General features: G+C 36.1%; 1 protein-coding gene across 4 annotated transcripts; it reads left to right on the forward strand.

The window, feature by feature from the left end:
- The first annotated feature begins 377 nt into the window (after positions 1 to 377).
- Positions 378 to 14,752, forward strand: LOC135168182 (very long chain fatty acid elongase AAEL008004-like). Of its 4 annotated transcripts, XM_064132153.1 has the most exons (8): positions 4,000 to 4,330; positions 9,392 to 9,542; positions 10,547 to 10,737; positions 11,170 to 11,250; positions 11,935 to 12,018; positions 12,629 to 12,685; positions 12,761 to 12,866; positions 13,250 to 14,752. In XM_064132153.1, the coding sequence occupies exons 2-8, from the start codon at positions 9,485 to 9,487 to the stop codon at positions 13,741 to 13,743; spliced, it is 1,071 nt and encodes a 356-aa protein (XP_063988223.1). In that variant the 5' UTR covers positions 4,000 to 4,330; positions 9,392 to 9,484; the 3' UTR covers positions 13,744 to 14,752. The 4 variants fall into 4 exon arrangements, with proteins under 4 accessions (XP_063988205.1, XP_063988223.1, XP_063988213.1 ...); XM_064132135.1 differs by lacking the exons at positions 4,000 to 4,330; positions 11,170 to 11,250 and adding an exon at positions 378 to 538; XM_064132143.1 differs by lacking the exon at positions 11,935 to 12,018.
- The last annotated feature ends 1,250 nt before the right edge of the window (positions 14,753 to 16,002 follow it).

Raw genomic sequence — 16,002 nt, forward strand, 5'->3', positions numbered from 1 at the left:
ATTTTATTCCTATACAAACAATTCGAAGTTCCTAGGGCTATAGGAGACGGAAAAGAAGGGAGAACTTTACTCGCTGCCGAACGATGTATTTTTAACCGAGACCAAGCTAGTGTTGCTGAGCAAATATTCGTTGTAATGTCACGGTGTGTAATAGTGACTTAGTTCTCAATGAAATTATCATTCGAACTCTGAATGTAAAGTGCATAATCAGAGATCATGTGTAAATTTTAACGAGTTAGCTGTGGGCAGTCGTTGCAATATTTTCCTAGTTCCTTTATCAATGAATCTCGGAAAATTCAGTCAAAAAAATTTAATTATGATCTTTATCAAAATTTTTCCCCTGAATACTGTTTGCGTGCGACCGAAGCGCCTATGTCACGTGATGACGTGAGTTCGTTAGAGCGCAGCAAACCCACGTGCTCGCACTTTGGTGATTAAATTTTCAGTGATTTTTTTATTTTAAAGAAAATTAAATAGTGATAAATTAATTATAGCGTGCCAAGGACTTTCAGACAATGTGGGAATGATCTTAACTAAGGTAATGACCATTTTTCATCAATTTCAATGGATTAAGAGGATTTTCCGGTACTACGAGAACATGCAGAGTAGTATTTGTGTCTCAAGTGCGTCTCTGATGATGAAAAATGCTCAATTCTGATGGAAGAAATTGTGAAAATTAGGAAAGGCCAAATGTCTCTAGTTTATCCAATAAAACGTCACTGAATTATCAAAGAAGGAATTTAGACCTTTGAACAGCGGTTGATCAATGCCAAAATGTGTTAATCCAGTGAGAGCGGCTCAGCAATTGTGAGGGCAATGACATAACGTGGCATTGACGGGGGTTCATAGTTATATTGTAAGTACTGACATCCCTTCTCCATTTCCCGCAGGGGTCGAGGATTTTTGAAGTTTGTCGTACGTCAATAACGAGCTTTTTACCAAGTCCATAGTGAATGAAATTTATTCGTTTTGCTTAATTTGCATACAACGGTGTGGGAATATTCGATGACTTTTTATTCATACCCCTGACTTTTGACATTTGAACGTTCATAAATTCATTTTAATTGATTTCCGCAATCATTGACGACAATGTTGACTTGATATTGTTTACTCGCATCGTTGAAAATTCTCATTTTTCGGGATTAACATGTTACAAGAGACGCGGAAAATACTGAGTCCCGAGCTTTTCATATTATTTACTTTGAGAAAATGAAAATTTCCCATTCATATTCCTATTATTTTGGAGTAATTTTGGGGGGACTTTTGGGTCGCGTTGAAAATTAATTTTCATTAGCCAGCGTTTGGGAAATACCGAGGCTTTCACTCATTAAGGAAACGAATCGATGATTGTTATTATTGGGAATGTATCTGGGCATTTTAGTGGATTACATCCCTGGTAAATGGTCACATACGATTATGCAATTCTTACCAACTGTGTGACGAGTACGTTTTGTGTGTGCTCATCGCGTATGTCACACTCCAGAAGTGGGTGAAACAGTAGGCCAAGGCCACCAGGCGGTTGCTAACATAACTGCATAGATCGTCATTTAGTAGCAATGCTTCGAGAATCAATTTATTTTCACTTTCATTTGAATTGCTATTACGAGCATAGTATTATTCTATAATTGGATTCTTTCGAACATTCTCGCGGTGACTACGAGGATTTGAAGAAGTTTCTAAATGTGAATAAGAGAGAGTTAAATGCTTCATTCATTTTTGAGAATTCCATGGATGTAAGAACTGAAAATTGTCTGTATCTGATTACGCTCATCCTAATGCTTATCATGTCTTTACTAGAATTTCAATTCATGGAAACAGGAATTGCATTCATTGACCCCAAGCGTTTCGAAATTTTAAACCCTGGACGGACGCGAGAGTGTTAGATTGATGGAAGTATTGAAGAAACGCTCATTGGGTATGAACCTCTTGGGAATTGATCTCCAGTTTGCCCAATTGTCCTGAAATATTTTGTCGGGTTCCCAATCGTAAAAAAAACCACAACAATATCCGAGGGGATGAGGGTCAGCTGTTGACTCAATTGACATGAAAAACCTCATTTAAAATGTATTCATTAATATTTAATTACTTATTTATCTTCCTGTCTACTATTCGCGGGCGTTAACTCGCGATGTCCATAAGAAATGCAGAAAAATTCGCGACAAGAAGAAGCGAGACGAGGCACTTAGAGAGTATTCTCTTCGTCAAGAAGAATGTTACTGGAATCTGTCTTAAATCGAGATGGAAAAGACATCCGTTTCGATTTTAATACAGAGTTCATAGATTTCTGAAAGCGAAGGCCTATCTATTAACACCAAAATGCTAATTAATGACGAAATAAAAAATTCTCAGGTCTAAAATGGTACCCCGGACCTTGTAATTCAATCACTCTTCACCACTTCCAATGAAGAACAATAAAAAAAATTGTGCAAAATAGCGGTTTTAAGATAGACAAATAGTAAATAGTGATAATGTGCTGATCTTCTGGGTGTCGTGACGTAAACAGGAAAGTTAGTTTACAGATGCTGTTAGCCTCGACCATTGAATCTGACTAGATACAATTATTTCAAATGATCATTGTTGGGTCACTCATCATTTATCTTACAATTTGCCTTATTCACTTCCTGTCTTTCTTACAATCATAGGTATAAAGTTTATAATGTTTTTCTGAATGTCGATCACAAAGGTTAATAAATTGAAAACAAAATTGTTGGCAATTAAATTCTCCCTCCACCGATTCATTACATAAAACAATGATTTCAATATCGACGTCGTTTGAGGAACAACTGTGAAAGGGAATAACGAATCAATGAGAAAACCAGACAATCCTAGAACAGATCAGGTGATTTCAATGCCTGAGTGTGAAGTCAAGCCAGAATACTCTGACCCAATTCCACTCCTCGATAATTTATCCTAAGTTAATTAAATTTTTTCGTTTTCGTGAATTGATTACAATAACAACGAAATACGAGACACTGTCCCGTTAATCTCTGCAACATTTTCGTTGATGGAGTAATGATTACGTAGTTGATTAGGCATGCCACGAGCATTTATTCATGAACGTCACAAGTGTATGCAAGGTCATACTTAATTACGTTTTCAATTTTTTACTGATATCGAGTTGGTGCTTTCTTCAATCGCCTTATTCATTATTTCATTTGGGAAGTTCCGGTGATTTTTAATTTGCTGCAATTTTTTTACTCCATTTACATTTCAAATAAATGACTTTATAAAATCAGATTTCCGGAAAACTTTTACTCTCTGATTTCTGCTCATATAAATGGCATTTTTTTCGACGAGTCATCAATTTCATTCCTCTTTCCCATGAACCATAGAAAGTTGTCGATATCTCAGGAACTAAATATGAACCAATTGCTCACCTCATTATTTACGCTCTACACTCAACTTTTCATAGGCAAATATCAATGAGACGCACGGTTACTTTTCCTCGTGGAGTTCATTGTCCCGGTCTCGACCTTTAGCTAAGATTATTGTATGCTACCCTCACTCAAAAGTTCCCCAATCAGTGATAAAAATTATCGAGTCCCTTTCCAGTCACCCCTTCGCGTTATAAAATCAATAAAAATACCGCAACATATTGAATGATGATTTTCAAGAATTTCCTGGCTCCCGCCCTCGGTTTAAAGGTCTTACTCCCTCCATCACGTGTCTCGTAATCCACAGGTGGGTATATGCGCTCTGGGGGAATTACCGATGAATGCTAAAAAAAATTGAATAAGTTGCCAGTGTGTTGTGGTTCCTTCTGTCCGTTCATTCCAATCGTCGCGAACTGCTACTGTCAGTAATGAAAAAAAAAGTGGCGAGTGAGGGGGAAGGAGGGGTGAGGAGGGGATCGGAGAGAGAGAAAAAAAACATCGAGGTGATTGAGAGAACTGCGGTGAGACGACGTAGGGTAGCGGTGGGAGGTAAACAGGGGGGGAGGGGGAGACTTGCGGGGGATACCAACATGGCGCTGAGGTTAAAAAGCAATGCTCCGTCTTGCCGCCTGTCAGTTACATTGTTACATAGAGGATAGAGCCACCACAGTGGCCCATTTTTTTTTTTCAATTAATTTTAACAGTCGTGACTGACTTGTGAGAGACAGCATTCGAACAAATTCAGTAAACAAAATTATCAATGATTCTTCGCGGCAACTAAACATCACCAACATAGTGGAGACTTGTACGGTTTTTTTTTAATTAAAAAAAATCAATCGGACTGATTTGTAATCAACGACTTTGACTATTTAAACGATTTTAAAACTGAGTGATGTGTTTTTGTATGTGATTCAGTATTTTTTTCACTATCAACTGAATAAAGTGTCGACTATTTGGTAAGGAAATCATTATCACTAAACGGTTGGGTATTTTTTCGTCGAGGTTCGTCCTACTCTAGTGATTAAAAAATTGTACATGATTTTTTTTTATATTGTGCGGCAACAATAGTTCCTTTCAGTTACGCAACTGCGATTATCCGGAGAGAAGTAGGTATGAAGTGTGTTGGCAGCCGGCACCGGGGAGTTGAGAGTTTTGATGCATTCACAACATTTTTTTTAGTATTCTAAAATGCTGTACATTTTTTTTAATACTCGATAAATCAATCGATTTTATTGATAACGAACTGAACAGCTAGATAATTCACTGATTAGATTTCTTAGTATTTTCTGTTCATTTGGGTTTGCACGGTTCAGGAAATGTGAGCGAATAATCAATTATAAAGAATGTAATTTACAAGATTGGTTTTAATTATTTTTCGTAGACACTCCCGTAGATCATGCCTCTCCCAAAGGCCCACTAGTTATCGAGCCATTTGAAAATATCATTTCAAACATTAGACTCACTCAAAGCTCTTTATCACTCCACTGCACACTGCATTGTTAAAAATGAATAAAATAAATCACAGGCTGCCTTATAAAAATCTAATAAACCTAAAATAAAAGTGATGTCTTCATACTCATTGGTTTTCATTGCACGTGGCTGATGTGCGCTTGGACACTGACTCAAATCCACTCGTATTCACGGATGCGTCTCCCCCAACCCCCCCATCTCCCCTCCGCCCCCTCATACGCACACTTTTATCACTATTTTTCTGTTATCCATTTGTCCCTCACACGCACAACTGTCGCAGTTATCCTTGAAAAATGACGGAAGCCAAAGTGTCTGTGTAACTGCCCTCACAGACAGAACAGACCAAGGAGTGTCTGGAATTCAATATTATTCATATGCCTCTAAAAATCCAATATTTTTCGGGGATGAAGTATTTTTAAATTTCTTCAGCGTTTTTGTTGATTATAGAATGATACGGTTTTGGTGATATAATTTATTCGTCCCAGAATTTTATACTGACGTTCTTCGAAGAAATTATGGTAATTTTGGATCTTTCGAGAATTATTCCGCTTTTATAGGTACAAAACATCGTGATGAGATTGGCGATGTTCTATCCCTTTTTGCTCATTTCGATTCTCAAGGAAATTCTGGTCATTCAATTTTTTTTTTCGTTTAAAATTTTTAATTTCCGTGTCTCAATGCCTTCCCCACGATTAAGATTACATTCACTTATGGATTTGTTTGGTTTCTCATGAATTTTTTATCAATTTTTACGAACGCTCGTCTGTCTACTCGTATTTTCCACAAAAATTTTTGATTTCTACCTCTATCATATTCAACAGTTGCATTATACCATCCCACATTTTGTCAATTTTAATCACCACCTTAATGTGTTTATCAACGAAGTCATTGCGATTAATCATTCACGGCCACTTATTTTACACGTTTCCACATTTTTTACGTCATTCTCCAGTTTCAAATGAGTGCGTTACATAAAATTAACTGTGCACGGAAATCCGCGTGCTTAATCAACGAGTAAATGTGGCTTTAGACCCGCCAATCGGAAGCTTTATTCTCTCAATTCTAATGCGAGCAGCAGTTGTGATGATTTCATTAAATTTTTGAGAAATTTTTTCACAGCATATGTCTATAGTTATCGAGAAACGACTTCAGTGTGTGAAGTTTATGTAAAAGTGATTCCATCTGTGCTTAAATAACTTTGGTGTCTACAGACAAGGTGGATTTATCCTACACATTGAGGCTAAAGAGTCCAATGCGTTCACTAGCTTTAGTGGTGAGCTATGCACTTTCCCTGGCTAGCTCGACTGGGCACGACGAGATACAGCGCTATTAGAACCACTGTCACTTTGATTTGCTCATGTTAAGTTGATGATTTTCATCCGATGATCCAAATAGTCTACCTCTTAAATCCACGAAACTATAACGATCACAGAGTAGAATCGAGTGGTGGGATGAAGATGAAAATATTATCCCAATTAATTGATATAATGTTAAAAAACTGTACACGATTTCGAAAAAAATCGTACTGTTTTTTGTTAACAATCTATTTCTTCATGAGTAAGTCAGGAATAATTTCATCTTAAACTTCGATGTGCAGGATATGTTAGTGTTTTTTTAAATCAAGAAGTGATATGTGCATAGCTAAAAATTGCTTAAAAAATTCCTGAGAATGTTACGACAACAACCACAAAATCATTTAAAAAATCGTAGAGAAAAATCGATCATTGCAGTACTATAAAATTTTATATCTTTAAATGATGATTTGCCTTGATCTGAGCCCTATAAATATATCCCAATATTTATATTATAATGCTTGTCATGATTTATCAATAGCTCATTAACAAACGAGGGCAAAAGGGAGAAGCAAAAACAAAGAGAAGTTGTTTCAATACATTTGCATGTCGTTAAAGGAAATCGTCCAGAAAATATAAATCTAGTGCAGATGAAAATTCCCATAAAACATTGAACTCTCTTCTTCTTGGTGAGATAACGTGAGCATCTTTATCACTGTTGTGCTAACATTCGAATCAGACGGAGACGTTTCCACGCAAGACTACATACTCAATGTTTATTATTCCGTAAATCACAGATAAGGAACTCTAAATGAGGGCTACCTGTTTTCTGTTTAATCAAATTATTGCATATTTCGCCACTATCAAGGTTATTCGTAAAAAAAATAATAATAAGCGAACGGCTAATGGAGAAAATAAATGTATTTTGAGAGCGTGCCATTCGATTACACCTCAAACGTAACATTTCGTCGATTGTTTCGTTACTCCATCGAACTTTTCCTTACGCAACGCTCTAAAACGTCCTAGGTAGCCGCAATCGTCGTCTCTGCACTTTCCTGTCGGCACAAGTTGCTATAGGTAAAATGCCTCGAGATTATTTTGAAATTTATTAAATACACAATATTCGGGGAGATTGATTCGTGAATTAATGTTTGCTATTGTTGAAGAATAATAGCATATGAAAGGGTCTAAAAGTGTTTGCGACATTGACATTTATGACACGTGTGGTAATAATTTTCATCAAGGTGTTCGAGTGAAAACTCATTGAAATGGTGTTGATGATTTTCGAAATAATTTTTATGATTAATGAGTGAGAGAATTTATAAAGTTCAAGTTCGATATTGAATCAACTTTCTAAGTGAAATATCACGATGACAACTGTAAATGGCAAAGAAAATAAAATTCATGATATTGTAAACATCCTGAAGCTTGGAGAATTCAAAGAAATGTCAAGACACTTCAGCAAATAGTCTGGAGATGTTTCAAGGTTCTTGGACATACGGAAGGACATTCCACAGTTTTTATCACAAGCCAGAGTGACAAGTCCATTACCACCGAATAATTCAAAAGCTCATAATCGTCTATTGTATTCAAATAAAAATGTAGGAGGGGCGATTGACTTGTAGAACTTGTTACGATTTTTATGTTTGCAGAGAGATCATAGTGGGAGAGTTGACACGTGTCACTAATGCATTCTGATTACACCTCACGCGCTACGTTTCCGCAAAGTTCGACAGTTATTTTTTCCGTAAATTGTTCAGGTTCTCCTCGCTTCAGCACCTCCACAATTTGGACATGAATCAACTTGTCGTTATATCGAGTAACGCAAACGCTCTTGGACAAAGTGTTGGCTTGCATAACTTTATGTACCTGTGGCCCCCTTTTTCCATAGCACTAATGTATACAGTTTTCGCAATTGTTGAGTATTTCGCTTGCTCGACGCGTTTTCGGGCGATTTGTACGGGCATTCATTGGAAGAAAATAATATTGTCATTTTGCAATTGTTTAGCATCATCCACGTGATCAATTTCATTCCAAATATTCAAGACTTGATATCGAATAATTCAACAGATAATGACTGACTATCAAGACTTTTTATTGCACCGATAGGTTTTTTATAACTGAAGAAATAACAAGAGTTGCACTTGAATTCTCAATGTTGAAAATTTGCATTCTATTCAAGATCAAATCGTTCTTGGAATTTTCTGTTCATTATGGAAATCATGGATTTGAAAATTCTACTTCCATTGAATAATTCAGAATTCAACTCATTATTTAGCAACTCATGAAACGAAAATTTCGTGTGAATGAATACTCGTTAATAATTATACGATTTTTCGTTGGAATTTTTGGAGTCATTTTATCATCGCACGACTGAATAGAAAAAATATGATTTTTTTCATGAATAGTTTAAGTGGAGGGACAAGAGACAATCAGCAGCTAATGAAATTCACCACCCCGCGTTAATCGGTTATTTTTCACGCATTACAAGTGGTTCATCAATAAAAGAGGGTGCAATAGAGACGGAAAGAGGTTAGGCATGTTCACGGATCAAGTCAACATACATATACTGTGTTAAAAATCAAGTGATGCATCCGTCCACTCTGTCAAACGTTTCTTTATGTCAGCTCAAAAATATTTGAAATGTTTCTACAACCCACGCTCGTTACGTATCACGCAATTACTATTTTTCATAATGGAAACGAAATTTACGTTGCGAAATCGTGGATCATCAAAATGTGGGTCAATTTCTCGTTGATTAAACTCCTCAGTTAATGAAAATACTCAATTCTGTCGACAGAATGACTTGATAATTTCTCCCATTGTTACTTCATGAAGGGCACATTGAAAATTAATTTCACATTTTATTTGTCTTTGATTAACGTGGAGATGAATTGCCATTTAGTTAATTGAAATTATTAATTTTTATCTCGCAATGGTCATTTTCGCCGGCTCAAATGCTACTCTTGCGTGCGACAAAATGTGTGAGAGACATACCGGTAGTTTCGTGCAACAAGAAATACCGTGAAATACCGCTTAAGTAATACGCCCTCGATTAACATATGTGGTAATAACACACATGCGTTGATCGTAAGCCATCGTTTATTGCATTGAAATCAATCTCTGCCGTGGTATTCAATTCAGGAAATGCCCCATAGTCCGAATTCTCCACCCATTTCCTTTCAAAGATGCGAACTTTAGCCCCCACAATAGTCTCACTTTAAATCCTTATTTCTTGATTTTTTTTTCTTGCAGACAAGACGGACATTGCTGCACTTGGGCAGCCTAAGTCTGGATTAAACCCCTGGATACATTTGATAATTGAACTTCTATCACCCTTCGGCAAGCATGTCGATCGTCATGCAATATGTGGATCGATTCCACGAGATCTTGGACAAAAATGCAGGTAAGTTACCTGCCAAGAGCACTGAGAGATTTTAACTGACACAGAAAATAATTCAGAATGGTCTCATAATTTTTGGAAGGCTCGAAAAAAACCCCTAATTATGTTAAATCTTTGAGAACAATAGTTACAATCATCAGACATGTCCAGGTCTTTCATAAAGAAAGCTTCAAATTAAAAGATTAATTGATCTGAACTGACGATTAAACAAGCCAATGAATCTGCAGAATGTAATGACAGAGTAGAAATATTGTCGGGTGAATCCCCTCAATAAATCAAGGTTCACATTTATATGGAAAGGGACCTCGGCAAGGTCGTGGTCAACCAGACCCGTGAAAGGCACCAGTGAATGACCCTGAAAAATTCCTGGATTTCTTTCCTACAAGATCACCTGTCTGATCGGACTAGTTCCATTTTCACTCAAATGCACCAGGAACATCATCACGATTATCTCAAATGAGTTTTTAAATGACGTTCCTTGCAGTGTAATTATTAAGAACATGAAAATCGTTGCAACTGCTTGCGTCGATTATTCTCAAGAAAAAAAAAAAACCTGAGAGCAATTGTAAGAATGACAATTGCACTCTAATTATCTCCGCATTTTCGAGTTTTGGAAAATTCATTATTAATGATACCCCGCTAGTCCTATCGATTGCAAAAAAAAAATACTTGCCAGATTAGTATGAGAATGTAAAAACAATTGACAAGGCCGTTTCATGATACATTGGCTAGTAGCTATAACAAGTCCGCCCTTGAGACCTTTTTAGCAGGACATTGCACCGAGAGAAAAACAAGGCGCAACATAAAACTGCACTCGTCTATGACGTACATTTGTTCGACGTTCGTTCAACCGCATACCATAGCTCGTCATATTTAATCATGTCATTGGTGAATGTAGCGCCTGTCTATTGAAGACGATTCATTGTTTTTTTTTTTTCATCGTTATTTCTCTCTATCATTTACTATACTTTGTTATCCATTGTTTTTCAACGTATTTTCTTTTATAGATTCCCGGACGACCGATTGGTTTTTAATGAGTTCTCCCTTTCCCACACTATTCGTATGCCTGAGCTACGTATACCTAGTCAAAGTTCTAGGCCCAAAGCTCATGGAGAATCGAAAGCCATTTCAACTTAAAAATGTCCTGATTGCGTACAACTTCTTTCAAGTTATTTTCTCAGCATGGCTATTTTACGAGGTAAAGCAACAAATCCCTGATACTCAATATCTTACCAACAAAATATGTTCATCGTTATATTTTATTATTTATGTTTCCTTTTTAGTATCTTGTTTTTTTTTTCATTTCGTAATCAGCTTAGACGTGCTACATTTCCACCGAAAGTTGTACTCGAATTGAGGTAAAACTTTACGTGCCGGTGCTGTCAATCCAATGATTAAAAGCGTAGAAAAAAAATGTAATCAATATTCCATTATAATTAAAATATCTATCTAATTCAACGAGTCCGTTGATGAAATCTACTATTAATTAAATATGTAATATTTAGAATTCTTTTCATAACGAAATGTAATAGGATTGATCAATAATTGAGTAGCTGAAGTAATCATTTGGCACTTGGCATTGAATCGGCGATTCGAGAACAATCATTATATAATATTTGATAAAATACAGAGCCTGATGGGTGGCTGGTGGGGACACTATAGTTTTCGCTGTCAACCAGTGGACTATTCTAACAGCCCAACAGCCATAAGGGTAAGAATTGATTACATCTATCCCCCAGTGCATCGGTCAACCCCTACCAGCTCGTCATCATCATCGATTATATATGATTATATATTTATTTTGTAATCTCTAGGCTTGGAACTGGCGCTGGATATTATGATGGATATCAGTAGATATGGCTGCTTCGTTGGGCTTATTATTCATATATTCTTACGATAACTACTAATAATGTAAATACATTGTAAACTTGTTGTGAATTGTCCTGAAATCATGACTGTAGGGGAGTATTATGATTTTCCAAGTGCAGATAAGTCTACGGTAACTCCTGGATTATAAGGGGCTTAGCGTAATTTCATGTTCCACTTGTTACAATGAAATAATTAATTGTTAAAGAAAAAAATTGCTTACTCCAATCCCACAGTCATGGTATCATTGACGTCTTGGACATTGCACCATGTGTCAAGTGAAGATGAGACCTTCAAATCACATCGGCAATGTCCTTCTATCCATAATTATCTACAAAAACTCAATATCTGCAAAATTATGGATATTGTAGATAATGGTTTCGTTGTTGAGAGTTGAATGTTGCATTTAAATTCTTTGAGTGAAGAAGTCAAATGCAAAAAAAAAGGATCTAAAAATCCTTGGTAGTCGGTGATGGCAATGGTTACATTATCTGATTGGAATATGGCCTCTCCTTGGTTGTGGTTACAGATAGGAATGTCCGGATGGCTGACTGGGGACTATTCACTAAGGTGTCAACCCGTAGAGTACAGCGACAAACCCCAAGTACTGAGGGTGGGTGTTCGGAAATCACTGATTTATAATTAAAAAAAAAAGGAATCAGACATTTCTTTTCCTTCTCTGTTTTGCAAAATATGTCTTCTTTTTATGCAATTTGACCCAGTCGATGCACACGAGAACAGCTCGACTCATTTAAGCTTTAACTTAATTGTAGTAGGGTTTACTTGTCTAGGGTTTGCTTTGTATTTTGAACGAGTTATGATAACTTCATCCTTAGACTGTATTTATCGCATTAATTAACAATTATATTAGAGTTACACGCTGTATTAACTTGAATTTCTCGGGTGCATACTGTAATTTGGCATTTTATTATTCCTTACAAACACTGTTTATTCATAAAAAAAAAATTAATCCCCTTGATTATATATTTGTTGCGTGAAAAGTAGATATTCTCAATTGCACGGGGATTATTATTTTATATCCTCGGTCTGGAGTTTAGGACAAAATGATTCCTCTGCAATGAAACAATTTGACATTTTTTCAAAGGATTACCTGGATTGTTAGAAGAGATGTTGAAAAGTCAGATAAGTTTTGTCCTACTCTAGACTTGTTAACGGTTAATAGAATTGTACTTTAATTAATTTTTTGGTTCCATGGTGGACAGATGGTCTACGCCAGCTGGTGGTACTACTTCTCAAAATTTACAGAGTTCTTCGATACGGTAATAATCTATTGGACTAATTAATGATGAAGTCGAGTCTTTCAACTCATGTCTCATACAATTATTCTGTTCCAGATATTCTTTATACTTAGAAAGAAGAATGATCATGTATCGACTCTTCACGTTATTCACCACGGATGCATGCCCATGTCCGTTTGGTTTGGTGTGAAATTCACTCCAGGTAAACCAACTCAGATTGTTTATTAAAAATTAAATCATAAGTGCAATATTTTCGGTCAGTGATTTATGTTGTCAATCTTAACTATACAAAAATATTGGTTTTCTATATATCTATACTCATATATAATATATCTGATAAAACCATTTGAAAAATAGGAAATAATATTTTTTAATAATTATTTTAATGACTTCCATTCCATTGAATATTATTTTTTATAATATTCCTTTAAAATGATATCATTCATTTGCAAATAAATGAATAAAAGGATATGATAATCATCAATAATTACCATAAACCACTGACCATATACGCGGCGTCTCCTTTCTTTCGTTCTGTCCATGAAATTATCAGATCTCTAAAAAAATGACATAAAACATTTTCAGGTGGCCATTCTACATTCTTCGGTCTGTTGAACACCTTCGTTCACATAATAATGTACGGATACTATCTCCTGGCTGCCCTGGGGCCCCAGATGCAACCGTATCTTTGGTGGAAGAAATATCTGACAGCCCTACAGATGATTCAGTTTGTAGCAATAATGATCCATGCATTCCAATTACTTTTCATCGAGTGTAACTATCCAAAAGCCTTCGTCTGGTGGATTGGCCTTCACGCTGTTATGTTCTTCTTCTTGTTCAACGAATTCTACAAACAGTCCTATGCTAACAAGAAAACAGGAAGGAGTCGAGCAAAAAATGCTGCAATGGCCGCTGTAACAGCAGCCACTGGTGCATGTATGGCCAATGGCCTGCCAAATGGTAAAGAACAAAATGGTACTCAAATCAAGAGGCGAGATGCTGCTGATTACTACGTCAAGGGTGAAAGCATTGCTGCCAGTGAAATGAATCTTCGTAAACCATATGCTGCAACTGAGTGACCTTATTTCATAGTAACAATCATCATTTTATCACAAATCATTTGGGATTTATATCTAAGAATGTCACAAAATCTATTCTTCGAACAAGTGTCTCTAGCATTGGAAGATTATCGTTGTTGAACAATTTGCTACAAATCTGTAGTTTCATCTTATAAAGACTGTGAATTTTTTTTTTTAGTAAAACAACATGCAGGAAAATTATCAGTCTCGGATTGAGCACACCATGAGGGATTTCCCCATTCTTCTTGCCACATTATGTATATTTATATATAATGTTTATATACACTATATAAATTTTTTAATGGACAAAATGATTGGGGAATGATTGATGATCTTAATAATGAAGATGAAAGATTGTGAAAAATAAATATTGTACATAGTTAGTGATAATTTTTTTTTTTACTGTTATCAGTAAAAATGAGATAGTATAGGCTCAACGATGCTCAATAATGACATTGGATAACATACGCGAGTTCTCGTAATGCCCTTAACATGTGTTAATTTATGAGAAGATTTTTCTAGGTGTTTTTGTACACTCTTTCCATTGAAACGAAATATAGATCAAGTAGAGTTATTTGTTTGGAGAGGCCGATATACATAAATTAATTTTATGAGCGGCACTTGTACATATGTTTAAATCTAACGGCATACGTCTACCAAACATGGGATTACAAGGGGATTTTTTTTTCTTGATTTAGACTTCTTTCTTACGGATGATCATAAGGGACTGGCATTTTTCATTGTCTCATTTGAATGTACTTCGAACAAAAATCCCGACGATGTCTATGTTTTTTCTAGGACATTTGGATAATTAGACTATTTAGGATATTTCGGGTCAAGTTATATGTAATTAGACAATCAATAAAATGTTTTTTTAAGAAAATCTTTGATAATTTTCATCATTGTTAGGCAAATTATTTTTATTAATAAATTTGTAGCGATTGTTGATTATATTTGAATGAAAATAGCTATGACACTGACATGAATTAATAAAATTTATTATAAACTACTTGATTAATTCTTATTCGGTCGTGTACTAGAAGTAGATTTAGCATTCAGAATTAAACACCTAAACAATTACCATCGGTAAAAACCTCGTCGATAACTTCACCCGCTCGAAAATTTCACTCATTGGTTGTATAAATCTCGCTTTAAAAATTTTCATGATTACTCATTGTTGGTAAAGAAGATATTCCTTTTTGGCATTATCTCTGATTAATAAGACCATTTTTACTTGAAGTAATTAGTTTTTACACAATCGACATGAAAACGCATGAAAAAACTATACGAATCAGTACGAATGCAGTTAAATTAAATTCCACCCCTTCAAAGATGATCTCCAATGCAATCCCTAATATTGAGCCATCAGCGGGTGGTCGTAAGTGTAAGGGTGAATATCACAAACATCAGGATCTCACGCAGGTGATAATATTTTGCCATTCCACGAACCACAATTATGCACAATAAAACAATTATCACAGAAACGGTTTCTCCGAATTCCCTTAAATCCCAATGAATGAGACGAACCCTAAACCATTACATAACTGGAATTGGCGATTATTGTCATTTAATAACTATACACCACTCAATCGACAATGAAATTCCCCCACCCATATCATTCGTCAAGGAAGCAGAATATAATCGGTACCAATCACCAAATAATATCCTACGGAAAATAGAAATGAAGCCCAACGATAACAGACATTTCTTGATATATCGTCCACACTTATACCCTACTTATACTTCCTGATGGCCCCAATAAAAAGTCAAACAACATAAATTGATCTGCGTGCAGGTAAGTCATAACTCTCCGACATTCACTGCCAGACGGTGCAGATGATTACGTCAGGAAATATAGTGTACGCAATTTACGCACACCAACGAGGAGGGATAAGTGAAGTGAGGGCGACCGTTTGGCTGCCCTTAATCGAAAGAGTAGGGGTTGCCAAAGTATAAAGAGTGGGGGATCACGTCAATATGTGGGTGAGAAGCCTACAGAGGGGGTCTCCCCCAGTTCTCCCATCAAAATCTCCACAGAGATACCAACATCTTTGTTAAATAGGAAAATGTTAACGTGCGCGCATACCAACTGCACAAACATGGACGGAAATTGGTTGAGTCAGAGCCAGAGGGGTGAGAGGAATTTTAGGGGTGAGAGAGAGAGAGAGGGAGGAGATGAAGGGGAGGAAGGAGAATAAGTACGAAGGGTGCGCGACAGTTTAGTTCTGTAAAAGACGCGCGCAACCAGAATAACTTGCG

The sequence above is a fragment of the Diachasmimorpha longicaudata genome, chromosome 1 (assembly GCF_034640455.1).
Source record: "Diachasmimorpha longicaudata isolate KC_UGA_2023 chromosome 1, iyDiaLong2, whole genome shotgun sequence".
NCBI lineage: Eukaryota > Metazoa > Arthropoda > Insecta > Hymenoptera > Braconidae > Diachasmimorpha > Diachasmimorpha longicaudata.

What these genes read in the sequence shown, in the direction of transcription:
- LOC135168182 (XM_064132153.1), top strand. Translation starts at nt 9,485, where the DNA reads ATGTCGATCGTCATGCAATATGTGGATCGATTCCACGAGATCTTGGAC. An exon ending in GATCTTGGACAAAAATGCAG is followed by an intron (nt 9,543 to 10,546) that starts GTAAGTTACCTG and finishes TTTCTTTTATAG; the next exon opens with ATTCCCGGACGACCGATTGG. An exon ending in ACAGCCCAACAGCCATAAGG is followed by an intron (nt 11,251 to 11,934) that starts GTAAGAATTGAT and finishes TTGTGGTTACAG; the next exon opens with ATAGGAATGTCCGGATGGCT.